Source organism: Somniosus microcephalus, chromosome 3 (genome assembly GCF_052327205.1).
Source record: "Somniosus microcephalus isolate GS21.2 chromosome 3, FLI_Smic_1.0, whole genome shotgun sequence".
Classification (NCBI taxonomy): Eukaryota; Metazoa; Chordata; class Chondrichthyes; order Squaliformes; family Somniosidae; genus Somniosus; species Somniosus microcephalus.
This window is the reverse complement of record NC_140989.1, coordinates 244,466,833-244,493,894: the sequence shown is the minus strand read 5'-3', so window position 1 is coordinate 244,493,894 and position 27,062 is coordinate 244,466,833. Positions and strand designations below refer to the sequence as shown.

The following is a 27,062-nucleotide window of genomic DNA, read 5'->3' as shown; positions in this document are numbered from 1 at the left end:
TGTATGGGGCCCTAGCTATACCTGCCTTTTCGTGGGATATGTGGAACATTCTTTGTTCCAGTCCTACTCAGGTCCCCTCCCTCACCTCTTTTTCCGGTACATTGATGACTGTATCGGTGCCGTCTCCTGCTCGCGCCCTGAACTGGGAAATTTCATCAACTTTGCTTCCAATTTCCACCCCTCCCTTGCCTTCACATGGTCCATCTCCGACCCTTCTCTTCCCTTCCTCGACTTCTCTATCTCCACTTCTGGGGATAGGCTGTCAAGCAATATCTACTCTAAGCCCACTGACTCCCACAGCTACCTTGATTACACTTCCTTCCACCCCACTTCCTGTAAGGACTCTATTCCATTCTCCCAGTTTCTCTGTCTCCGTTGCATCTGTTCTGACAAGGCCACCTTCCATACCAGTGTTTCCGATATGTCTTCCTTTTTCCTCAACCGTGGATTTCACTCCACTGTGGTTGACATGACCCTTGACCATCCAATTTCCTGCAATTCTTCTCTCACCTCTTCCCCTCCCTCCCAGAACTATGATAGGGTCCCCCTTGTCCTCACCTTCCACCCCACCAGCCTCCACATTCAATGGATCATCCTCTGCCATTTCCATCACCTCCAGTGTGATCCCACCACCAACCACATCTTCCCCTCCCCTCTACTTTCAGCATTCCAAAGGGACTGTTCCGTCCGCGACATCCTGGTCCACTCTTCAATCACCCCCAACACCCCCGCCCCCTCCCCATCCCACGGCACCTTCCTGTGCAAGCGCAGGAGATGTAACACCTGCCCTTTTACCTCCTCCCTTTCCACCATCCAGGGCCCCAAACACTCCTTTCAGGTGAAACAGCAAATTATTTGTACTTCTTTCAATTTAGTATACTTTATTCACTGCTCACGATGCGGTCTCCTCTACATTGGGGAGACCAAATGCAGATTGGGTGATCGCTTTGCAGAACACCTCCATTCAGTCCGTAAGGGTGACCCCGAGCTTCCGGTCGCCTGTCACTTTAATTCTCCGCTCCACTCCCACTCTGACCTCTCCATCCTCGGCCTCTTACACTGTTTCAATGAAGCTCAACGTAAGCTCGAGGAACAGCACCTCATCTTTCGATTAGGCACTTTACAGCCTTCTGGACTCAACATCAAGTTCAACAATTTCAGGCCATAACCACTGCTCCCATTTTTTTGGACAGCAGTTGTTGGTAATAATTCTGCTTTTGTCATTTTCTGCTCCTCTAGCCCCATCTTTTGTTTCTTTACTTGTCCCAGTACCACCCTCTTTTGCCTTGCACCATCATCCCTTTTGTCATTTAATCTGTCTTGCATTCCACCCTATCACAGATCTTCCCTTCTGTTCTTTCCTCCCCTAGGAACATAGGAGTAGGCCATTCAGCCCCTTGAGCCTGTTCTGCCATTTAATCAGATCATGGCTGATCTGTACCTCAATTCCATTTATCCGACTTTGATCCATATTGCTCGATAACCTTCAGCCTTGAAAATTTCAATTGACCCAGCATCTATAGCCTTTAAGGGGAAAAAGTTTCACCAACCTTTGTGTGAAAAATTGCTTCCTGATTTCACTCCTAAATGGCCTAGCTTTAATTTTTAGATTCTGCCCCCTTGTTCTGGATTCCCCCAACAGAGGAAATAGTGGCTGGAATTTTCTGGGGTCCGTGCGGGTGCGATTGGAGGAACCCTCCGTCATCTCGTCCCCACATGCTTTTCGTGGCAGCGACCCGAACAGCAGAGGTGGGTGAGCTACTTGAAATCATTAGGTCCTTGTCAGACCTTTAAGAGTCTCTTTAACCCTACCTTTCAAATTTCCCTGGATGACCGCGGGTATCACGCAGCTCAGGAACCACGTCTGTCAACCTAAGGCGGGAGTTGAGTGGCCATTGATCCAGCTGATTAGTGCACAGCATCAAAAGTACAATAAAAAGTCCCACCTCACAGCTGATCACTTTCCTCAGGCAGAAGCTGTTGCTGACTGCATTGCCAGCACAGATTTAGCCACCCTGTGTCACCTCATTGTTAGAAACTATCACATCATTGACAGATTGCTTCTGTCATCTCTACCTGACCTGCCATCTATTCCATCAGCATGGGTGCCACCTACCCTCTCTCACCTTGGTTCTCAGAATCGGACCACGATGAGACCTAACAATAGCAGCAACGATGACACCACCAACCTTCTCCTCAATCACCTGATGCTGCACAGGACGGAGGGCATCAGCAGGGGTGCACCGCGCCAGAGGCGATTCCCCCAACACAGGGCATATAGGCAGAGGATGAACTTCCTCAACATGACTGAGCAGCAGTGCCAAAGGAGACTCAGGCTATCGAGCCAGGTCATCGCAGACATTTGCACATTGCTGGAGGCAGACCTGCAGACCAGAGGAAGGGGTGGCCACACCTTACCAATGGCTGTCAAAGTCACCAGCGCCCTCAACTTCTTCGCCTCAGGCTCTTTCCAGGGATCTGCAGCAGACATTTGCGGGATCTCGCAGTCGGCTGCCCACAGATGCATCACACAGGTCACCGACGCCCTGTTTGACAAGTCAGCCAATTATAATCAACTTTGCCACTGATGAAGCCAATGTTACTGAGCAGGCGTTCAGCTTTGCCGCTCTGGCTGGCTTCCCACGGGTGCAGGGTGTCAGTGACTGCACACATGTGGCCAGCAGGGCACCCCATCACCACCCAGGAGTGTTTGTCAACCGCAAGGGCTTTCACTCCCTCAATGTGCAGCTGGTCTGCAACCATAGGAAGATCATCATGCATGTGTGCACCAAATTCCCTGGCAGCTGCCATGGCTCTTACATCCGGCTCCAGTCAAGCCTCCCTCAGCTCTTCACTCCTCCAAACAGACTTTCCGGCTGGCTGCTTGGAGACAAGGGCTTTCCACTGAAGACATGGCTCATGACACCCTTGAGGAGGCCACGTACTGAGGCCCAGCAGAGATATAATGAAAGCCACATCTCCACCGGATGTGTCATAGAGCAGATAATAGGCACGCTTCAGATGCCTTGACAGATGTGGAGGAGCCCTTCAGTATGCACCATCCAGGGTCTCCAGAATTGTCGTGGTCTGCTGCGCCCTGCACAACATAGCGGAGCAGTGAGGATTAGCGCTGCATGGGGAGCAAGGCACTGAGCGCACAGCCATCCTATCCATTGAAGAGCCTACAGTCGCCATCGCCTGCGACACGGTGGTGCTCATGTTGGAGATGGACTCCTCCATTCTCTGGACATTTGCAGACATCGCGTCACAAAGCCTGTTAAAGCCTCCTGTACATCTTGCTGCATCTCCAGGATTGCCCTCTTTCTGGATGGCCCCCGAGGCTCAGCGTCTGCATGCAGCTGAGCAGAGCTGGGAGCATCCTATGACCTCCAGTGAGGACTCTCCACTGCTGTCCCGGTCTCCACCATCTGCTCTTGCTCACTTGTGAGTTGTGAGACACCAGGTGACAACACTACTCTACCTCGCGTGGGACCCACCGAGGTGTGTGTATCTGTATTGGTGCTGGATGCACTTATGTCTGGTGACGGTGCGTCCTCACAGGCTGGAGGCTCCTCTGAGGAGTCGTTTCCTCTTCCTCATGGACAGTGGGGGGAGGCTCTTGACGGACCTGTGGGAGAGTAAAGGGATGAGTTAGATAGGTCATATGAAGAATGAGTACAGATACCATTATGCACATGATGACCATTCAGTAGCTGCTGACATCAGTCCCCATATGAGTGACTGATGTTTGCCATTTAGCTGTGTGATATGTAATTCTGACACCAGGTTGCTGAGATGTCCCCCCTCTCTCTGTCTCCCACTTCCAGCTACTCGGTGACTCCAGAAACTTCCAAGGCAGCCTCCTCTGTTGATGTTAGGGTCGCCAAAGATGGTGTTCCACCTCTGGTTCTCTCCCTCTCCCTCTTATTATGGGCTCACTTTTCCTGCAAAGAGGGAAAGAGAAGGTTGAGTGAGAGTGATGGAATGAGTGTAAGGAATGGATGGGTTACATCTGTAGAGGGAGACCATGATGGAGTGGGGTGCCAAAGCCAAGTGGCCTCCTTGTGTGCTATTAGTTGGTATGGTTGCATTAGGATGAGGGTGAGTGTCAGGGGTGGCTAGTGAGATGGGGATGTGATAATGTAGATAGAGAGGGATGGGTGGATGTGCAAGGTATGTTAGTGTGATTAAGGGTGTGCAGGAGTAGGGTTGGGAAAGCAGAGTGATGGGGATGTGATGAGAGGTGCAACAGGATGAAGTTGAGTGTGGCTTTGCACTCACCTTTCCTGATCTAATGAGATCATTGAAGCGTTTGCGGCACTGCACCCAGGTCCTCCTGACCACATCCCTGCTGTTGACTTCCTCTGCTATTTGGAGCCAGGCTCTTTTGGTATCCTGGGGAGGTCTCTTCCGCCCATTTGAAGGGAAGAGGACCTTCCTGCGTGCTCTGACTCCCTCCAGAGTCATCTGAGAACCTGGGTGCAGCCCTCTGTCTCAGTGCAGTGATATTTGGCACTCTTTCCAGCAGTCCAATTGTGCCTTGTGCTGCCTGCACATTCCTAGATGAACCTTTAAATATCTCGGCTGAAAATGCGTCATCGCTGACGTCATCAGACCCACACCATTTAATTGGGCCGGGAAACGCGCAGGGTGGTCTTAATAAGCCCCATTAAGGCAAGGTCGATCTGAGGAGCGACATGGAATCAGGGACGGGGTCGCGACCCGCCTCAGCAACCGCCCGCACCTGACCCGCCCAGGTACGGCAAATTCCGGACAGGTTCTCAGTGTCTACCCTATCAAATCTCTTTATAATTTTAAGCACCTCAAATAGATCACTCCTCAATCTTCTAAACTCAAGGAAATACAAGCCAAGTTTATGTAATCTGTCCTCAGAATTTAACCCTTTAAACCTTGGTATCATTCTGGTGAATCTGCGCATTACCCCTTCCAAGGCTAATATATCCTTCCTGAGGTGCGGTGCCCAGAACTGAATACAGTCCTTCAGATGGGATTAGACCAAGGCTCTGTACAACTGACGCATAACTTCCACCCCTTTGTATTCCAGCCTCGAGATGAAGCTCAACATTCCATTAGTCTTTTTGATTACTTCTTGTACCTGTGCATGAGCTTTTAGTGATTTCTATACCTGGGCGGCCAAATTCCTTTTCTCCTCCATATTTCCTAATCTCTCATCATTAAGAAAATATACTGATTTGTCTTTCTTGGATCCACAGTGGATGACCTCACACTTCCCCACATTGAACATCATCTGCCATAGTTTTGCCCATTCATTTAATCTATTTATGTCCCTTTGTAACTTCCTGCTCCCATCAACAGAACTTACTGTGCCTCCTAACAGTGTCATCTGAAAACTTGGATACAGCTCTCTATTCCTTCATCCAAGTCATTGATATATATGGTGAAAAGCTGGGGCCCCAGTACAGATTCCTGAGGAACACCACTTGTCATATTCCACAATATAAGTATATTCCCTTTATCCCAAGTCTCTGTCTCCCACTTCCCAACCAATTATAAATCCATGTCACAAGGTACCTCCAATTCCATGTGCTCTCATTTTTGCTAATAATTTGTTGTATGGAATCTTATCAAATTTAAAAAAAAGTTTTTTATTTGTTTATGGGATGTGGGTGTCGCTGGCAAGGCCAGCATTTATTGCCCATCCCTAATTGCCTTTGAGAAGGTGGTGGTGAGCCGCCTTCCTGAACCGCTGCAGTCCGTGTGGTGAAGGTACTCCCACAGTGCTGTTAGGTAGGAAGTTCCAGGATTTTGACCCAGTGACAATGAAGGATCAGCGATATATTTCTAAGTCAGGATGGTGTGAGACTTGGAGGGGAACTTGGAGGTGGTGGTGTTCCCATGCGCCTGCTACCCTTGTCCTTCTAGGTGAAAGAGGTCGTGGGTTTGGGAGGTGCTGCCGAAGAAGCCTTGGCGAGTTGCTGCAGTGCATCTTGTAGATGGTCCACACTGCAGCCACGGTACGCCAGTGGTGGAGGGAGTGAATGTTTAAGGTGGTAGATGGGGTGCCAATCAAGCGGGCTGCTTTGTCCTGGATGGTGTCGAGCTTCTTGGGTGTTGTTGAAGCTGCACTCATCCAGACAAGTGGAGAGTTCCATCACACTTCTGATTTGTGTCTTGTAGGTGGTGGAAAGGCTTTGGGGAGTTAGGAGGTGAGACACTCGCCGCAGAATACCCAGCCTCTGACCTGCTCTTGTTGTCACAGTATTTATGTGGCTGGTCCAGTTAAGTTTCTGGTCAATGGTGGCCCCCCAGGATGTTGATGGTGGGGGAATCGGCGATGGTAATGCCGTTGAATGTCAAGGGGCGGTGGTTAGACTCTTGCTTGTTGGAGATAGTTATTGCTTGGCACTTCTGTGGCGTGAATGTTACCTGCCACTTATCAGCCCAAGCCTGAATGTTGTTCAGGTCTTGTTGCGTGCGGGCATGGACTGCTTCATTATCTAAGGAGTTGTGAATGGTGCTGAACACTGCAGACATCAGCGAATGTCCCCATTCTGACCTTATGTTGGAGAGAAGGTCATTGATGAAGTAGCTGAAGATGGTTGGGCCAAGGACATTACCCTGAGAAACTCCTGCAGCGATGTCCTGGGGCTGTGATGATTGACCTTCAACCACCACAACCATCTTCCTTTGTGCTAGGTATGACTCCAGCCAGTGGAGCGTTCCCCCCCCCCCACCCCTCCCTGACTTCAGTTTTACTAGGGCTCCTTGATGCCACACTCGGTCAAATGCTGCCTTGATGTCAAGGGCAATCACTCTCATCTCACCTCTGGAATTCAGCTCCTTTGTCCATGTTTGAACCAAGGCTGTAATGAAGTCGGGAGCCGAGTGGTCTCAGCGGAAGCCAAACTGGGCATCAGTGAGTAGGTTATTGGTGAGTAAGTGCCACTTGATAGCACTGTCGATGACACCTTCCATCACTTTGCTGATGATTGAGAGTAGACTGATGGGGCGGTAATTGGCCGGGTTGTCATCATGTGGCAGCCGGGGTGTACAGCATCAAGTGAAGTAAATCTGGCCATGGTGAGGCCATCCCTGGCATCCCAGGCAGCAATGTGGTCGAGTGCTGATGCCCTGTGTCCTGTGCAGCATCATTGATTGCAGAGAAGGTTGGTGTTGTTGTTAGTGCTGCTGTTGTTGGGGCTGATCATGGTGGGATTCTGAGGACCTTGGTGGGATAGTTTCAAGGGCACCGATACTGATGTAATAGATGGCAGGTGAACTTGAGATGACAGAAGCATTCTGTCAGTGGTGAGAGAGGTTGTTCCAATGAGGTGACACTAGATAGAGAGTTTGCTCCAAACACTTGCAACCTGTATAAAGTTCAATCTGTCTTCCAAAAACAGTAAGCAACAGCTTCTGAGCTTGGAAAGTGAGCAGCTTTTATAGCACATTTGCAGCTGTCAAGTAATGAGATGATTTCCTGGTCATACAACTCCTGATCTCCTTACCTGAGGTGATCCCCGAGCAATGTGGACCCTGTGGGCGACCTCATAAAATGGTAAGGTGAGCTCAAAATACTTTTTAATGGGCTGTTAACAAGGTCACAATGACCTGAATTGCCTCCCCCACCACTGTGTGTCGGGTCTGTCAGGACCCGACATCTGGGAAAGTCGCGTGGTGGCGGGTTGACTGCAAGGTCCCAACCTGCTGTTAAAAAACATTTTTTCCTACCCGATCCGCCACCGAACGCTGACCCCCTGAAAATGTTCCTCTCCTCTCTGTAATGGTTATTAGATCAAACCTATTAATTTCTATCTGCGCTGTTAATTCATCTATTTTGTTGCAAATGCTTTGCACATTCAGATATAGTACTTTAGCTTTGACATTTTTCTATTTTTCCTTGATAACACCTTAGTCACTGATGCCTTATCACCTTTGTTACTTTCTCTGTCCCTTCCTGACCCACTCTACTTATTTTTACCCCAAACTCTACTCTGCTCTAGAGCCTTGACATTTCCCTTGCTGCTTTTAAATTTACTCTTTCCTGAATCCTCCCAGGCCCCCTTCATTAGTTTAAAGATTGAGATGAGGAGGAATTTCTTCACTCAGAGGGTTGTGAGTGTCGTTGAGTATATTCAAGGCTGAGATAGAAAGATTTTTGGACTCTGGAGGAATCAAGGGATATGGGGATTGGGCGGGAAAGTGGAGTTGAGGTCAAAGATCAGCCATGAGCTTATTGAATGGCGGAGCAGGCTCTTAATTCTTTTGCTCTTATGTTCTTATTTTTGTGCAAGTTGAACCCACTAATGCCAATCTCTTTCTATTGGAGATATATCAAATTCAATTTATGATTGTCACATTTTTGTGCTTTTATGCTAGATAATTTCTCAGGTTAAACATCTCCAGCCAGTTCTCTAAGTGGACCTTGTGTCCCCTGATCTGCACCATAACCTTTTCTACCCAATATCTAGTAAATGACAGTGAGATCAGTGATCGTAATGCCTGACTCCGAGAACCCTTACTCTGTATGCTGGCTACTGCAACATATCAGCTTATTATCCTCTCTTCAAAAGGTGGACTGAATAAGTACTTCTGCCAAACCGAGGAGCCAATTCTTGCTAGCTGTCCACCCTATTTCTCAGCGAGATTCGTATCCCGCTGAGATCTCATGAGAGGCCCGCATGATACAATCCTTGGGAGGGCCTCGGAATAGGCTCTCAACACTCCTGCCCAAAGCAGACGGGAGACTTATTTAAATATCTAAATGGGGGTCCAATGCCCATTGTAGGACCCTGGCACGATTCCCGTGGACCATTGGGCAGGGTGTGCAATGTGCACAGCCTGCCCATTGGTCCCTGGTGTGGAGTGACCCACACATTAGTCCTTAAAGGGGCACTGCAGGCCACTTCAAAAAGGGTTGCAATTGTTTTCTTTCAGTTTTGCGGAACCCAAGGAGTGGGTCTGTGTTCCTACTGGCCCCACAAAAATACTCCGGCCAGCTGCTAGTCACTGTGCAGCACCCTCCCCGCAATCACCTACTCCCCTACACCACCCACCACTGCCCCCCCCCCCCCCGCGCCCCCCTCCAGCCCGTACTGTTGGCTGGCTGAGTATATACCCTCCCCGACTGATGAGCTGCTTCCGAGAGCCCGCTCGTAGCTCACCGACCACATGCTGATGAGGCCTAACCAGCAAGATGGTTCAGGCCTCTTGCTGCTGTAACTGGGTGGGTGGCAAGATTGCGCAATACCAGCCAGCCACCCGAATACCACAGCATACCAACATCAGTCCCCGAAGCTCGGGCTCTGAGCCAACAAGTGGTTTTATTTAAACCCGACACAGTAGTAAACAATGAATCACACATTTCTTTACACTCCTTTGATTTATAAAATAATAACTTACTTCTCAGAAGCTGGGAAACTACTCACTGGATCAAATTTCTGCAAGTCCTTCAACTGTTCTGAATAAACTAATCAAATTCCCTCTGAACCGAGTTGGGGGTGGGGAAGGTCCATGACGTAATGGGCATAAACCTCCCTCGCAGTCTCTGCTCCCCATGCACTTGTTACGATCCACTGCCACTCCCTGAGAAAAATAGGATGTACCTTTCTCCCCCCTGCAGTGGAGGTGCTGTGGGCTAATTGCTCTGGATGATTGAGTGAGAGGAAGCAGCAGCACTCTTTTCCTGGCTCTCTACTGTTCCCTTTGATTTAAAAAAAAAGCACAAGAATTGCTTCACATTGAGACTGTTGCAGAGCAGAATGGGAGACAATCACCTCACTCCCCAGGGTCTGAATTTTCTTAAAGGTTGAACAAATGAGATTCAAAATGGTTACACTTCCACTTTCCTAATTCCTGGTTGGTCCACAGTCCCTCTTTTCCCTTATTTTTCCACAGTTCCTTACAGCCCCACATCTCATCTCTGACCATTTCTTTCTCTCTGTGCTGTGTAGGCAACCTACATCACTAGCTACTGCATATTACCATTCCAAAGTAAATGTTTAAATTGGGGCCTAAATGCATGGTTCTGGTGGCGCGCAGCGATGTCACACCAGAATGGAAAGGCTTGAGGACCGAACTAAATTTGTCCTCATCATTATAATTCAGGCGAGCTGCGGGCATCAATCAGGCACCTTGATGCAGCTGGCTTGTCTGGTCCTAGCCAAGTTTGGCTGGCACCAAGACCCGCAGGCAAGTTCGGGGGAGGCAATTGGGGGGGGGGGTGGGTGGGCGAGGGCAGGGGGTGGGTGGGCGAGGGCGGGCCTACAGCAGCCACAGTTGTTTTCCGGAGCCAGGAGGAGCGCTCCTGCTCCTTCTGTCACCACAATAAACAAAATTGTTGGAAGTTTTGGAGCCTTTTAATGGGCGGTCTCCAGCAGTCCCTTTAAGGACCATTGGTTAGGCAGCTGGAGACCCAGAAATACTAGGTGGATCTTGTGCATTTAGCCTCATTTCAATAGTGAAATGAGGCCTGCACTTGTTTCAGGCAGCTGCCGGGGCTGCCTAGCCAAGGCCCCGACCAATTTTGCAGTGGCCTAAATGCCCTTGCAGATCAGGCACAGCCCTTGCCTTGCTAAATTGGTTATCGCTGCGCCTGTTTAACACCCCTAAAATGGGGGCAACGATGTTGAATTTAGGTCCCATTGCTTTTTCCAAATAAAAGAAAATAATATGTCCCATTCCCTCCTGAAGGTATTGCCGCCCTGCTGGGGCACAGTTCCAAGGACACCAGTCACACTCCAGGACCCTACCCATACTTCACTTTTGACCTTAGACAATGAGTGTTGGTGGGGTGAGGGTGCGAGCATCACAACTGAACCCCAACCTGTCCTCACCTGACAACCACAAATGTACACTTCCGGCAGGAGCCACCAGATAGCTGTCAGGTGTGGAGTCACTGTCCAACCTTCTGCTACCCAAGTCAGCAGTGCCGAGGGCTATTGTCAGGACTCTACCACTGCCCTGACTGGCATAGCGCACACCAGGATTGAACCTTCGACCTCGCTGGGCAATATGGTTTAACTAGGCACTGCCTCAATCAGCCATGATCTAAGTGAATGGCGAAACAGGTTCAAGGGGGCTGAATGGCCTTCTCCTCTTCCTATGTTCCTTCACCAGTGGAGAGTCTAGAAAATACGTGAAAGTGTTCTGCTAAATTTTGGTACAAACGAATTTTGTCTTGAAAATGTAACAGCCTTTCACAATTTTTCACCTCAATTTAAACAACTGAAAATTTCCTGGGAAATTAAAAGAAAAATGGTCCTCCAGGGGGATGTTTGTGGTGGAATCTCTCACACAGTGCAACTTCTGAAAATATGGTTGTCACTTTCCACTATTCGGATGGCACGGCTACTCCAATATCATGAGATCCATTAACATGCTGTGCTGCATAACCCGGTTCTTAATATTTCATAAGTTCTTAATGTTTGGTTTGGTTTTCACTGGTGTGAAATATCATCTTCAGCACCTGAAACGGCAAACAATGCAGAGAATATGCATAGGCTAAAGGGTCAGAGGCGCAACAGAACTGGGCTTTAAAAACCTGAAGGACGGCTGAATGCATTAAAAGGGATGCTGAAACGGAAAGTGCAGTGATCCCTGCAATCGCTGATAATTTACCCCGCGTGTTACATTTAGCAGGCTGGTTAACGTATTAGCGTAGCGCAGATAGGAATTTAACGCGTGCGCGTAAATAAATAATCCGTATTCTAAAAATAGCGCGCGCCAAGGAAATCAAAGTATCATTTGAGTTGTATTGCTACACCGACAAATGATAATCTGTCAGGCACTCACCCACAACACAGACTTCACAGTGCCCAGTTTAAGATGAGTTCGGTAATACTACCTCTGTACTGCAGAAAGGGAAACTTCGCAGGGCCAGATATAAACGCAGCGAACCAACACACAAACTCTTGTAACCTTCAACTCTTTATTCATCAAGTAAACATCCATATATTATAGATCTTGGTGCAACTAGATCCCCTAACTCTGCAAGACGGCAACCAGAGGCAACGCCAAATATGAAGATTTTGTTTTAAGGAAATGTCTTGGGTGCAAAGGCGCGTATAAAAGGATTTTATGGATATGGATGGGCCGCTCACCGTGCTACCGGTTTGCACGAGGCGCTTAAGACTGCTGAGTGTTTTCTTGATAGCAAGAGTGTTTGGGGCTGCCGGCTGTCCCCCCGAATGCAGCTGCAGTCAGTTTCTAACCAACTGTACAGGTGCCCAGCTCCAACAATTTCCAGCAGACGTCCCATTCAGCACCAAGCAACTGATCCTCTCCGACAACAACATCTCCAGCCTCCCCGCTGTCGACCTCAACTATCTGGGTGGCCTGGTGCGCTTGGATTTCAGCAACAACTCCCTATCCGAGATTTCGCAAAGCGCATTGCTCAACATGCAGATGCTGGTGTACCTGGACCTCAGCTACAACCAGTTACGGAGGATCACTCACTTGACTTTCAAATATCTGACGAATATAATTGTGCTGAAGGCGAGTAGTAACAAAGAGCTGACTTTCATCGACAATCGTGCATTCTCAGCAAACCAGAAACTGCAAGAAATTGACATCAGCAGGAATGCTTTAACATTTATTAATGTCAGTATGTTAGCGGTACTCCCACACTTGCGATCCGTACGTCTGTCTGGGAACCCGTGGACTTGCAATTGCAACACTGAATACTTAAGTAACTGGATGAGAAGAAACAGAAGAATCATTCCAGGTAGATTTTACCTTATTGTCCATTATTGTTGGGTGAAAATCTATTTAAGTCTCAATTCGTGGCACATTTCACCATAGGGACACTGACATCAGGAATTGGATTGAAACTGCACAAACCCATTTCACTTGCAATCCATACAGCCAGCAGAGTGGTGACTCTGGTCTCCACAACCCGCGCTGGCTTCAAACTCAGGCTCCAAAAATGGACATAATGCTTTACCCATTGCAGAACCCAATCCCTGCCTCTGATTTCACTCTGCCTTTGTAACCGAAATAACTCGGGGGGTCATGTGAGGCCGACAGGGGTTTGGACACCTGGCCCTATGTAAATTAAGTTGCAGTGCAATTGAATGTTGCCAAAGTACATTACCTGACTGAATAATTCCCAGTCCAATGACGGCAGATATAATCTTCAGCTAGAGAGACATATATAGAATACATTTTATAATCAACTCCAAGTTCAGGGATACTGGATCCAAAGACATAATTCCAACGTACTAAACCACTTCTCTTTCATTCCTGTTATATATAACACTGGATCAAAGTATAACACATATATACATTCTGAGCCAAGTCTATACTGAACACATGAAATGTTCTCCTGATTTCTTCCCCCTTCCATCACTGTTGGGGATGCATTGGCGCACGCCAGGGTTTAGTTTCTCAGATGACAGCAGGACTCCAGTGCCTCGTCCAAGTGATCATTCTCCATGTCTGAGCTGGACAGTACGTGTTATTTTGCTATGGGAGGATATTGAAGCTGAATCTGATCCTTTCCCAGTGTCCAGACACACTTTTCAACAGGTGGGATTAGATACAATTTGGAGTGGGAACTGTAAATGATTCCCCCATTACAGTTACAGTTATATAAAGCTCTGTTTAGACCCCATTTAGAGTACTGCGTTCAGTTTTAGGCACTGCACCTCAGGAAGGATATATTGGTGCAATATAGATTTACCATAATGATTCCGGGGCTAAAAGGGCTAAATTATGAGGACAGGTTGCATAGACTAGGCTTGTATTCTCCTGAGTATAGAAGATTAAAGCTTGATCTAATTGAGGTGCTTAAGATGATTAAAGGATTTGATAGGGTGGATGGAGAGAAACGATTTCCTCAGGTGGAGGACTCCAGACAAGGGGCATAAACTTAACATTAAAGCTCGGCCGTTCAAGGGTGATGTCAGGAAGCACTTCTTAACACAAAGGGTAGTGGAAATCTGGAACTCTCTCCCTCAATAAACTGTTGAGGCTGGGGGTCAATTGAAAATTTAAAAATTGAGATTGACAGATTTTGTTAGGCAAGGGTATTAGGGTTATGGAACCAAGGTGGGTAAATGGAGTTAAGATACAGATCAGCCATGATCTAACTGAATGGTGGAACAGACGCAAGGGGCTGAATGACCTACTCTTATTCCGATGTTCCCCTTCCCTCGTTTCCTAGGGGGCTACTGAGGCCAATTATGTTGCTTCCGTTCCACCCAGCTGAGATCAATTAAACTCATCTTAGACCAAAGATCAAACTTTGGACTTTTATAGTATGATCCGTTCAAATTCTATGTCATGACCATTGGATGGAACAGTTTATCGTAGCGTTTATCCAGGTTTTCAAGTGGAAAGAAAAACTCACAGGGCCACTTTATCAGTCAATTATTTGAGGGAATTAAAGCTAAAGGAAATGCTAAGTGCGAGATCCCTGAGACTGATCCGAAACCCATTTATGAGGCACCCCAAAAGAGATGACCTTTAAAACATAAAATGAGAGAGTCTTATTTCAAATGATTGAGACTTGATATATGTGATTGATAGTGGCAATGGCGAGGATGTTTGTTTCCTGCAGCATCCAGCTCATATATTCACTTATCTCATTTTTATTGAACTGGTATGTTTTATTTGAAATAGAATAAACAAATGGTTGGTGACAAAACTTCTGGGGGCCTAAAGCAACCTCAACAAATTTGGCCACACCTTGTACCTTCGGGCACTTGACTGAATAGTCACCTTCAAAAATGTCCTCAGGTTGAAAGTTTGTACTCTGATTCTATGAGTATTGGTGTTATTTCAGAACCAATGTAACCTGTTCCATAGAGCCTCGTGCTTGGAAAGTGGCTGTATTATATATATTTTTTTTGTTCTTGGGATATGGGTGAAGCTGGTAAGCCAGATTTAATGCCACCCCCATGTGTTCAGTATAGACTTGGATCAGAGTGTATATATGTGTTATACTTTGATCCAGTGTTATATATATAACAGGAATGAAAGAGAAGTGAAATAAAAACAGAAAATCTGACCTGAAACGTTAACTCTGTTTCTCTCTCTACAGATGCTGTCTGACCTGCTGAGTAGTTCCAGCATTTTCTGTTTTTATTTCAGATTTCCAGCATCCGCAGTATTTTGCTTTTGTATGAAGGAGAAGTGGTTTAGTATATTGGGATTCTGTCGCTGGATCCAGTTATGCTGGAAAGGTGGTGGTAAACTTCCTTTGGAACCACTCACTGAGTGGATTGCTAGGCCATGTTAGAGTCAACCACTTAGTGTAGATTGGAGTCATGTGTAGACGATGCCAGGAGTGGAAGGTTCCCTGGCTGAAGGACATCAGTGAACCAGTTGGGTTTTTATGATAATCCAGCCGCTTACATGGTTATTTTTTTTTGGTGCCTGGCTACAGTTTACCAGATTTATTCAATTCAATTCAATTTCACAACTTCCCAAAATGGGGTTATGAACTCATAACCTTTGGGTTGTTAATCTAGTACCATAACCATTATACTAAAGTACAACAATTGATAATGCATTCAAACCAGTCTCTTGGGAGTATAGAGAGTACATCTCAGGACTTAGAGATGAACGGTGAGGACCTATACTAATTTAAATTGATATGAGTTGGATATCTTTGGAGGTTTTTGTTCAGTGTGTCTGAGATAGGGTCTGCCTTGGTTTTGCCTGACACTTTGGATGGCAGTTGCAGTCACAAGCAGTGTGATGTGTAGCATCTAAATCTTCCTTTAAACTGCCTGGATTCCAAAGGAATCTAAATCCAGAAATTGGAAATTTTACACAATTAAAATGGGATTCAGATTTGGCTAAGTATCCACGTTTGTGTAATTGAATCAACTGGTTTATAGCCTCTTCTAATTGATTGTCTTTTCTTCATCTTTACCAGATGCTGCTAATGTCACTTGCACATTTCCAGATTCTTTGCAAGGAGTCCATGTCATGGAAGCTGCAGATAAACTTTTCTCACTTTGCCATAGCAAAAGGCAATTTAAATTGAGAGAAGTCATTTATTTTTGTCTTATTGGCCCGGGATTATTTTCCGCAAGCATTGTTCTCAATTTGACTTTCAGTTTAGTGATGGCTCATTTCAAGAGACTCAAAAAGAAAGAGCTCAAACGTTATCGCAAACTCCGCCGGGCCGTTTCGTTTAAATATTCCAAGCGGCCGAACTTGGTTACTCAACAAATCAATGCCAAAGCCATCGCAAATGGGAATGTTGGTGTAGGAACAGGACACAATGGATGACTTTGTACTTGAGTGCTTGCTGCTGTGAAAGGATGGTCCCTATTGAATAGGAATGCATGAAACTGGCACAAAGAACATTAAATGACAGCTACGGTATTGCCCTAATGCTAAAGCCATCAGCGATCAGTGCCTATACAATCAGATTATAATTAACTTTTTCAACTGGACTTGCAATGAACCTTTTGAAACTCAATTTTGTAGCACTTTGAATCTCATATAACAAATGATCTCTGCATTTATTTGCTTCTGAATAGTATAAAGAAGAATTACAGAATCATCCAGATTTTATGATTCATATTACTTTTGCAAATGAAAACTGTTAATATTGTAGTCTTATTTTTTGCTATAATGCTGGATAAACCCAATGAGTTAATGTTGAACTTGTTATAACTTTTTCCCGTAACATTGAGGACTGCCATAATAATTCATTTTGCATGTAGAGCGAACATTCTAAGTATTGAAACAAGAATAAGAATTCATTGGTAGTAATGTATGAAAACATTCTCTATTCTACAAAGTAAAGAGATTTCGTAAATTAAAGCTTCCGCTGTGTGTTTTTTAAATCTTTTAAATTGGGACAAGTTTGACTTTCAGTATGATGTTAAAGATGGAGTCTAGAAGGAATGGGTGTTGGATTGGGTTAGCACGCTGTCCTTTCACCTCACGGATCTGGCTTTGAATCCAATCCAGACTGGTGGAAAGGAAGTCCCCTCTTTCCGTTGGGATGGCTGAATGAAACACATTGGACAGCCCACACAATTTCCATGGAATGCAGGGCAGCAGTAAAAAAAACTGACCATAGCTTGGCACAAATGAACAATTTTACTCAGAGAAGCCTCAAGGTGGTTGGTAAGAGAAATGTAAACATTACGGTGGTATGATAGGAAATTCCCTTCCTAAATTGGGATTAAGGCAAATTATTGGGGCTGAGTAGAGAGAGCCTTACTCTGTATCTGGACTGCTGGACACATGGCCTGAGGATACTTCATGGGGATACAGAGTGCCAAAAGTGGACAAATGTTCCATATTCCAGAATTGATACTGCTTACCTTAATGAACACAAAATATACAAAAGCAAGTAGAATCCTCTGTGATGTTTTGTATTTCCTGCTGAAATAGAAAATTTTGGAGCAATTTTCAAACAGCTGCAAAGATTCAAGAGGACGTAGAAGCAGAAGCTAACTTGTATTTATAGTAAATGGACTGCTGGATGTCCTGTAGCATTGCATATGGTGAGTCAGAGACTATGTCTCACTCTTATCTGTAGTCTTCATATTGCTGTTTCTCTCTCTCTCTGTCTGTCTTCTTCTGCTTCTGTCTCTTTCTTTCTCTTCTCTTTCCCAAACTTCCCTTTGCTTCTCTCACTGTCCTCTTTTGCTTGTTTGACCTTTTCTTCTTTCCTTTCAGGTGGGTGTAAGGGGTTTTAGATCGCAGAGGTTTCTCTCTCTAGAGGCCTCTCTCTCTTGCACAGTAAAACCTTGAGTGGTTCGACCCACTTGCCCCTTAGATTCTATACTCTGGACTTTGGGGCAGGAACTACAATGTAGAGAAAACTCTTATAGACCAAGTTTGATGAAACGAAATGAAATTTTATTGCATATGGAAACACAAATCAAATGCAAGCAAATAAGAGAGTACATGGGAGGGAAAAACACAAACAAATCATAACGACACAATACTAACTAAGGCAAATACAGGCATATTATACTCTACAAAAATCATCATGAAATAGGGAAACACACGGAACATCGAGGGATAACAACTCATGTTAATTATACCCTTAAATGTCCACCCCCTTAAACCTATCTAGATCTGATTATGGAGGGCCAGAAACATGCTCACCAATCCAACTAGGAAGTGCAAGGTTTTGAACCAGTCTGCGTTTGGTCCTTTCAGGCGTCCCGTCTCCACGTGGATCGTGGAGCCCCAGCGAGCTGCGCCTCACCTCTCTCCTGAGGTGGGGGTCGGGGGCGGCTGGACACCGGCTGGCCTGGATGTCGGCGGGGTCGGGGATCGTCGGCTCGACCCCGGTCAGAGGAGCCTTGGGCTGGCCCCCATCGTTTCTTCAGTTTTATTTTATCTCTTCACCCGAGCCGGAGTGGGTCGATGGCCTCTCGTTTCGTCAACGGCCCGGGGTTGGTCGATGATCTCCCGATGTTTTAACCCCGGGGCGGGACGCCGGCTCGAATGGTCTTCTTGATGGCGGTTTGGTCTTCTTCTCCTTCCTCTCCGTCTCGTTCCACCCCTACCCGTGTGTCCTCACAATTATACTTCTTTTCCAGAAGCCCTTATCTCGCGCCAAATCAGGTTAGTCTTTGTTTAACTTTTGGCGGGCTTGTTGCACAACGGGGTAGTTATTATATTTTAAACTGTTCTTGGATGGCCGGTAATGGCCCATCTCTGGTCTGGAATGACCTTCATTGCTTTTAATGTCCTGGTGATGTCCTTAATGGGCCCTTGATGCTCTTCTCATGAATATGAAACTGTTCCCTTTTGTCTGGGTCAACATTTAGATGGCCTTTATCTACAGGCCGATCTCAACTGGATCTGTATCCAATCTATATGTATATGTGGGTGTCTGGTTTCGTTCTCTCAGAAACGGCTTCCAGAACTTACTTTGGGCTGAATCCACAAAGCTGTCTGAGGATTTGCAGGAACCATTTTAAAGTGTCCCAATAAGCTGATCACGGGGTCTGGCGGCCATTTTGAATGCCCCTTTTTCTGGGCTTTTTAAAAATAGTCTTTAAAATCATGGCCTCTTCTGCCATTCGACCCGTTATAATATAAAGTACAATTTTGTGAAACCTACATGGGAGGTGACGGGTGGGAAAACAAACCACTGCAGCTGCGGCTACATTTACTGGTGAGAGTTCTGGGGAAAACGTGACCCTCAGAGGCTCCCTTTCCAAACCCAGATTTCAATTAGAGCACTATGTGCAGTATTAAACTCCGCACTATAGGAAGGATATTGAGGCATAAGAGCGGTACAACTCAGATTCACTAGGATGCTGCTTGGTGTGAGGAAATACAAATATGAAGGAAGACTTGAAAAATTGGGGCATTTTTCATTAGCAAAGCATAGATTATGGGTCGAAATGATAGAAGTGTTCAAAATAGTGAAAGGATGGGACAGGGCAGACAGAAGCAGACTATTTTCAGTAGTTGAAGTGACCATAGATAAAAGATTAAATGCAAGAGATTTATCATAGAATCATAGAAATTTACAGCACACAAAGAGGCCATTCAGCTCATCATGTCTGTGCTGTGCTATCCAGCCTAATCCCACATTTCAGCTCTTGGTCTGTAGCCCTGTAGGTAATGGCACTTCAAGTGCAAATCCAAGTACTTTCAGGGAGTGAGTTCCAGACCACAACCTCCCTCTGGGTGAAAAGAATTCTCCTTAACTCCCCTCTAATCCTTCCACCAATTACTTTAAATCTATGCCTCCTGGTTATTGACCTCTCTGCTAAGGGAAGTAGGTCCTTCCTATCCACGTTATCTAGGCCCCTCATAATTTTATACACCTCAATTAAATCTCTACTCAGTCTCCTCTGTTCCAAAGAAAACAACCCCAGCCTATCTAATCTTTCCTCATAGCTAAAATTCTCCAGTCCTGGCAACATCCTTGCAAATCTCCTCTCTAGTGCAATCACATCTTTCCTGTAATGTGGTGACCAGAACTGAGGCAGTACTCTAGCTGTGGCTTAATTAGTGTTTTATACAGTTCAAGCATAACCTCCCTGCTCTCATATTCTATGCCTCGACTAATAAAGGAAAGTATCCTGTATGCCTTCTTAACCACCTTACAGGAAACTTTGTGCTATCCGGCACCGACGGGACCGAGCTGTTGCCGTCCCATCAAAACTGCCGGACAAACCAGCGCTAATGTTGAAACATACGGAGATTTTGAGCTCCGTATCTGGCAACAAACCCTGTTGCAGCTTCTAAACAGTCAGCCGTACCTTGCAAGCATCTCTGTAGCTTAGCAACAGCTTCAGCGAGACCTTGCACAGCTTGACTGTTGAGAAAAAAGCAACGAAAAGAAAAAAAACCTAATGAAACGGCTCCTGATTTTTGCCGGTGGCTCGAGCTTGCCGGACATTTAGCCTCCGGATAACACAAAGTTTCCTGTATCTACCTGTCCTGCTACCTTCAGGCATCTGTGGACATGCACTAATTCCATTTGCCACTTTTCTGCCCACCTGACCAGTCCATTGATATCTTCCTGCAGTCTATAGCTTTCTTCTTCAGTATTAACCACACGGCCAATTTTCATACCATATGCAAACTTCTTAATCATGACCCCTACAGTGAAGTCTAAATCACTGATATAGATCACAAAAAGCAAGGGACCTAGTACTAAGCCTTGTAGAACCCCACCGGAAACAGCCTTCCAGTCACCATTACCCTTTGCTTCCTGCCACTGAGCCAATTTTGGATCCAACTTGGTACTTTCCCTTGGATCCCATGGGTTTTTACTTTTCTGACCAGTCTGCCATGTGGGACCTTGTCAAAAGCCTTTCTAAAATCCATGTAGACTATACCAAATGTGCTACTCTCATCAACCCTCCTGTTACCTCCTCAAAACATTCAATCAAGTTAGTCAGACACGACCTTCCCTTAACAAATCCATGCTGACTGTCCTTGATTAATCCGTGCCTTTCTAAATGACGATTAATACTATCTGTTACATCGTTATATTATCACATCATTAAATGGAACTACTTGTTACATTGTTATATGGAACTACTTTGGTTAGTGCATTTATACTGCTATGTGGCACACTGTGTCAGGCAGTGCACAGTGCAAGGTCAGACATCTTGTATCACTCCGCACCATGCGGCTGCAACATCATGAAAGCACTGAGTAAAAGCTGTAAACTAAAATGAGTTAAAAGTGTCTGTATTACATAGTAATAAGAACACAAGGGGACACAACATGGTGGCAGTGGTATAAGTGAGTACAACTTGTGCCATACGAACTATGAATAAGACGAAAAGTGAAAATATGAGCTGATCGTGAGTGCCGGTGTCTGCGTGATTGAGCGTGAATCATACAGGCAACTAAGATGGCGGCTGCCGTGGCACTGACTGCGCAAATGCAACCCCTCATGAACTGGGAAGCCGACGATATAGTAGAGGCATTCCGCAAGTTCAAACAGAAATGTGACCTTACATTCAAAAGCTTCCTGAAGGGTACTGCCGATGAGGAAAAGGTTAGTTACATTCTGTTGTGGGCAGGAGAAAAAGGTCTAGATTTGTATAATAGCTGGAGTTTGACTGAAGAGGAAAAGGAAAACCCTGCGACAATCTTTAAGAAATTCAGCAACCATCTAGAGCCTAAATCCAATCGTATACACAGATACAAATTCCAGAGTCTAAGACAGGAACTCGGTGAAACAGTTGACAATTTCTTAACAAGGCTGAGAAATAAAGCCAGCAAGTGTGCATTTAAGGAAATGGAGGAAAGGCTTGTGGACCAGCTGATATGGGGGTCAGCGCATGCAGAGTTACAAAAAGCCCTGATAGGGAAAGAAAAGCTCGAAATAACAGAGGCTATAGATACTGCGAGAGCTCATGAAACCATGAAGCAGCAAATGAGAACGCTGATTTCTCAAACGGCTGACATGCGGATGGCTTCTGAGACGAACAACAGAGTGGATGCAGTGAGAGAAAAGTACAACACACAAAGACATGCACATGACAACGGGAGAAACATGTGCAGAAACTGTGGAAGATCGCACGATTATACAGACAGGAGGAAATGTCCAGCATATGGAACAAGCTGCAATGCATGTGGCAAACTAAACCACTGGGAAGAGAGGTGTAGAACGAAGAAAGAAGGAACATACATCAAAAACAAAGGCAGGCAGCAGAACCAGAGAAAGAAACACAATATCCATGCCATGGATGAGCAGGATGATGATGATTATGGTCATGACAATACACTAAACATCGAAACCATAAAGGTACAGCTTCACGAGATGTCCAGAGCGGAACATACTCCGAGGGGAGAATTGCACACCATCATCCAAATCGAAAAGAGGATCAAAGGTCAGCCCACAACCATCAACTTAAAGTTGAAGCTGGACACAGGGGCTCAGAGCAACATTCTCCCATTGAGACTGTACCAGCAGATCTTTCCCGAAAACTTGAGAGGAGATGGCTACCCGAAAAACGGTTGTTTAAAGGCAAGTAATGTCACGTTGACAGCATACGGGGGAGTGAGATTAAACAACTCGGAATAACCTTTGTCAAAGGGACACATAAAAGAAAGAACATCAACTGCATGTTCTATGTCACCGACACTGAGGGGCCAGCGATCCTGGGATTAAACAGCTGTGAGAAGTTGAGATTGATCTCAGTGAATCACGAGCTGACGAAAATGTCACTGAGGATAGACAGCAACACCCCACTGGAAAATCGCCCACAAATCAAGAATAAAAAAGACTTGATAGACATGTATCCGGAATGTTTCGATGATACAGTGGGATGTTTTGGAGATTTCCAATACAACATCACCATCGATCCAGAGGTAAAGCCCGTTATCCATGCTCCACGAAAAGTACCCATCGAGCTGAAGACAAAGCTTGAAAGAGAGCTAACGGAGATGGAAGAAAAGGGAGTGATCGTAAAGGTCACTGAACCCACAGACTGGGTAAACTCAATTGTGGTACGAGAAAAGCCAAACGGGCGTCTCAGAATATGTTTGGACCCCAAAGATCTAAACCAGGCGATAAAGAGGGACCACTATCCCACCCCAACGCTAGAGGAGATTACGCCATCACTGGCAGGAACCAAGGTTTTCTCAAAACTAGATGCCAGAAATGGATATTGGAACGTGAAGCTGGATGAGGAATCAACAACATTGACAACATTCAACACACCATTTGGGCGTTACAAATTCCTGCGGCTACTATTCGGGTTAAAGGTCAGTCAAGATATCTTTCAACAGAAAGTAGACGAGACATATAGAAGCTGTGGAGGGGCTATAGGAATAGCTGATGATATTCAGATCTATGGAGCAGATGAAAGAGACCATGATATGCACCTACATGAGGCCATGGAGCGTACCAGGAAGGCTGGCATCAAGTTAAATGCCGATAAGTGCATAGTTAAAGTCAAGGAATGCCAATTCTTCGGTATGATTTACACACCAGAGGGAGTCAAGCCAAATCCTGAGAAGATTGCGGCGATTGCTCAAATGAAACCACCCAAAGATAAGAAAGAGCTGAGGAGTTACCTCGGCTTGGTCCAATACATGAGTTCTTTCATCCCAAACATGTCGGAACATACAACAAATCTCAGAGAGCTAATGAAAGAAGATGCCAAATACCAGTGGTCTGAATCACACGAAAGGAATTTCAAACAGCTTAAAGAACTGTTGTGCAAAGAAACAAGTCTGTCATATTATGACAGAAGAAAACCAGTCACTCTGCAAGTAGACGCTTCTACCAGAGGACTAGGGGCAGCTCTTGTGCAGGAAGGAAAGCCAATAGCTTTCGCATCAAAGGCCTTGACGTCAGCCGAGACGAGATATGCCAACATAGAAAGAGAACTATTAGCAGTAGTGTATGGATACGAGAAAGTCCATACATACCTGTATGGAAGGCAGTTTACAATAGAGAGTGACCATCGTCTACTAGAACAGATCTATAAGAAGAATCTGTGCAAAGCACCTGCAAGACTGCAAATACTACTTCTAAGGCTCCAAAGCTATGACTTCACGCTTAAATATAAGCTAGGAAAGGAAATGGTGCTAGCAGATGCGTTGTCTCGATTGTCACCATATGAGAAACACGAGGTGGAGGGTCTAACAGTAAAAATCCACCACCTAGTGAGTGTTACCCCTACAAAGCTCAGTCAAATCAGAGATGAGACTAGCAAAGATGAGGAATTGCAACTACTCACACAAGTGATACAGGGGTGGCCGGAGAGAATCCAGCAGGTACAGGTGACAATTCGTCAATACTGGACGATTTGAGACGATATTGCAGTAGAAGACGGTATTCTCCTTGCTGGATCGAGGATCATCATGCCAAAGACGATGCAGACAGAACTTCTCCATCTAATACATGAAGGCCACATGGGAATGGAGAAATGCAAGCTGAGAGCCAGATCAGCTGTATACTGGATAGGCAGGTACAAAAATATCGAACAGATGGTTTCTGCATGTGGTATATGCCAGAAATACAGAAATGCACAACAGAAAGAGGAGATGATACCTAGTGAAATACTGTCAAGACCATGGCACACTGTTGGGGCAGATCTCTTTATGTGCAATCAAGAATGGTATCTCATAGTGGCAGATTACTATTCCAAGTATCCTTTTGTGAGAAGGATGAAAGATCTGAGAGCCACAACTACCACCAGAATTGCAAAGAGCTTGTTTGCTGAACAAGGAATCCTGGAAAAGGTAATCTGTGACAATGGAACCCAGTTCACATCGAGTGAATTCAGAGCTCTGGCAGAAAAGTATGGGTTCAAAATAGTAACCTCATCCCCACATTTCCCAAGGGGACACGGGTTCATCGAAAGACAGATCCAGACTGTCAAGAGAACTCTCATCAAAAGTAGTGAGATGGGGGAAGACCAAGACCTTGCCCTCCTATCACTCAGATCAACACCACTGAAAGCAGACATGAAATCACCTGTGGAATTGCTGAATGGGAGGAAGTTTAAGACTACCCTACCAGCAAAAATACATCCTCCCCAGGACCAGGAGGATTTCAGAGAGAAGCTGGCAGAAGCACAAGTCGTAGGGAGCAAATATTACGACAAACATGCAAAGATGCTACCAGAATTGCTGAATGGGCAATCAGTGCATGTGCAAGACCCGGTGTTGAAAACCTGGAATCCAGCCAAGGTCATTGGAAAAGCTGATACGCCAAGATCCTACTTCATAGAGACCGAACCTGGTAACCAATACAGACGGAACAGACTCCACATCAGACCTTCACCTGAACTGGTTAGGCAGCAGACAACATCAGCAACATTGACAACACCAGCTACTACAAGCAGGACAATGCCAGAAACAAGCGCCACAAATCAAACAACCACGAGCATGCACATTCCAACTCCAAGTGTGATAGCAACAACAACAACAAGAGCGGAACACACCAAAACACCGCAGAGAGGAGTGGTCACCACCAAATCCACAAGATGGAGGGACAACATCCAACCACCTGAGCGATATCGCGAATAAGAAAAGAAAACTGATGATTCTTTGTATTTGATAATAATAGTTTAGATATAATATTTTTTTAAATTAAATTAAATTTCATGTTTTAGTGTTTTGAGAAAGAGGGATGTTACATCGTTATATTATCACATCATTAAATGGAAACTACTTGTTACATTGTTATATGGAACTACTTTGGTTAGTGCATTTATACTGCTATGTGGCACACTGTGTCAGGCAGTGCACAGTGCAAGGTCAGACATCTTGTATCACTCCGCACCATGCGGCAGCAACATCATGAAAGCACTGAGTAAAAGCTGTAAACTAAAATGAGTTAAAAGTGTCTGTATTACATAGTAATAAGAACACAAGGGGACACAACACTATCTCTCAGAATTTTTTCAAATAATTAGTCCACCACCAATGTTAGGTTGACTGGTCTATAATTACTCGGTCTATCCCTTTCTCCCTTTTTAAACAACGGTACTATGTTAGCAGTCCTCCAGTCCTCCGGCACCACACCTGTAGCCAGAGAGGATTGGAAAATGATGGTCAGAGCCTCTGCTATTTCTTCCCTTATTTCTCTTAACAACCTGGGATATATTTCAACTGGGCCTGGCAATTTATCTACTTTCAAAGATGCTAAACCCCTTAATATTTTCTCTCTCACTATGTTTATCTCATCTAATATTTTACACTCCTCCTCCTTAACTACAATGTCTGCATAGTCCCTCTCTTTTGTGAAGACGGACACAAAGTATTCATTAAGAAGCATACCCATGTCTTCCACCTCCACACAAAGGTTACCTTTTTGGTCTCTAATAGACCCTACTCTCTCTTTAGTTATCCTCTTGCTCTTTATGTATTTATAAAACATCTTTGGGTTTCCCTTGATTTTATGTGCCAATGTTTTTTCATGCCCTCTCTTTGCTTTCCTAATTTCCTTTTAGAACAAAGATCACGAGAAAGTATCTTATACAGAGAGTTGTGCGGCTCTGGAATTCACTCCCAGGACTCCTGGTTGAGGCAGAATCTATGCAACATTCGAGATTAGATTGGATAGGTGCATGAAGGATAGGGGAATGAAAGGATATGGGAACAGGGCGGGTAAATGTGATTAGAACTGTTTGCTTGTGTGGAGAGTAAACTGACTGGTTAGGCTGAATAGCCTGTGTCTGTGTTGTAACTTCTATGTATTCATGCTTCCCCCACTCCCATTATGTCACCTACCCACTCCGTCTTCCCACTAACTCCTCCCCTTCCTATCACCCTTTTACTCCCATCTCTAACTCACTCCCATCACTACCTTACCTCTTCCCCTTTGAATTAGTGGTTCAATCCCCTCCCCCTCAGTCTGCTGTCGCTCACCTCCTTTATCCCTCCATGCACACACCCATTATTCCCACTCGCTTCGCCAATGAAATATGATGAGAGGCTATAGGATCCATCACTCTCCACCTGTTTCGCACCTCCCCTCCCCTCCCCTCCCCTCCCAACCTCTCCATTTGACTCAGAGAAGCTTTGTTTGCTTTCGAATTTCAATTTACTTTCAAATAAAAAATAAATTAGGATGCATTTAGGACTGCTGCTCGGAATGGTTGCGAAGTCGGGGGAGTGGCCACGCCGCCCGCCCATTCTTGCCAGCATGGGACTGGAGC

General features: G+C 45.5%; 1 protein-coding gene across 2 annotated transcripts in view; it reads left to right on the top strand.

The window, feature by feature from the left end:
- Window positions 1-16,748, top strand: part of LOC147121787 (leucine-rich repeat-containing protein 52-like) — a 41,201-nt gene extending 24,453 nt beyond the window's left edge. Inside the window, exons 2-3 of one of the 2 annotated variants that reach the window (XM_085977703.1) lie at window positions 11,944-12,706; window positions 15,866-16,748. In XM_085977703.1, the coding sequence (XP_085833829.1) occupies window positions 12,061-12,706; window positions 15,866-16,224 (1,005 nt within the window). In that variant the 5' untranslated portion in view covers window positions 11,944-12,060 and the 3' untranslated portion in view covers window positions 16,225-16,748. The remainder of the gene's footprint in view (window positions 1-11,943; window positions 12,707-15,865) is intronic. The other variant, XR_015075410.1, reaches the window with a different exon arrangement.
- The last annotated feature ends 10,314 nt before the right edge of the window (window positions 16,749-27,062 follow it).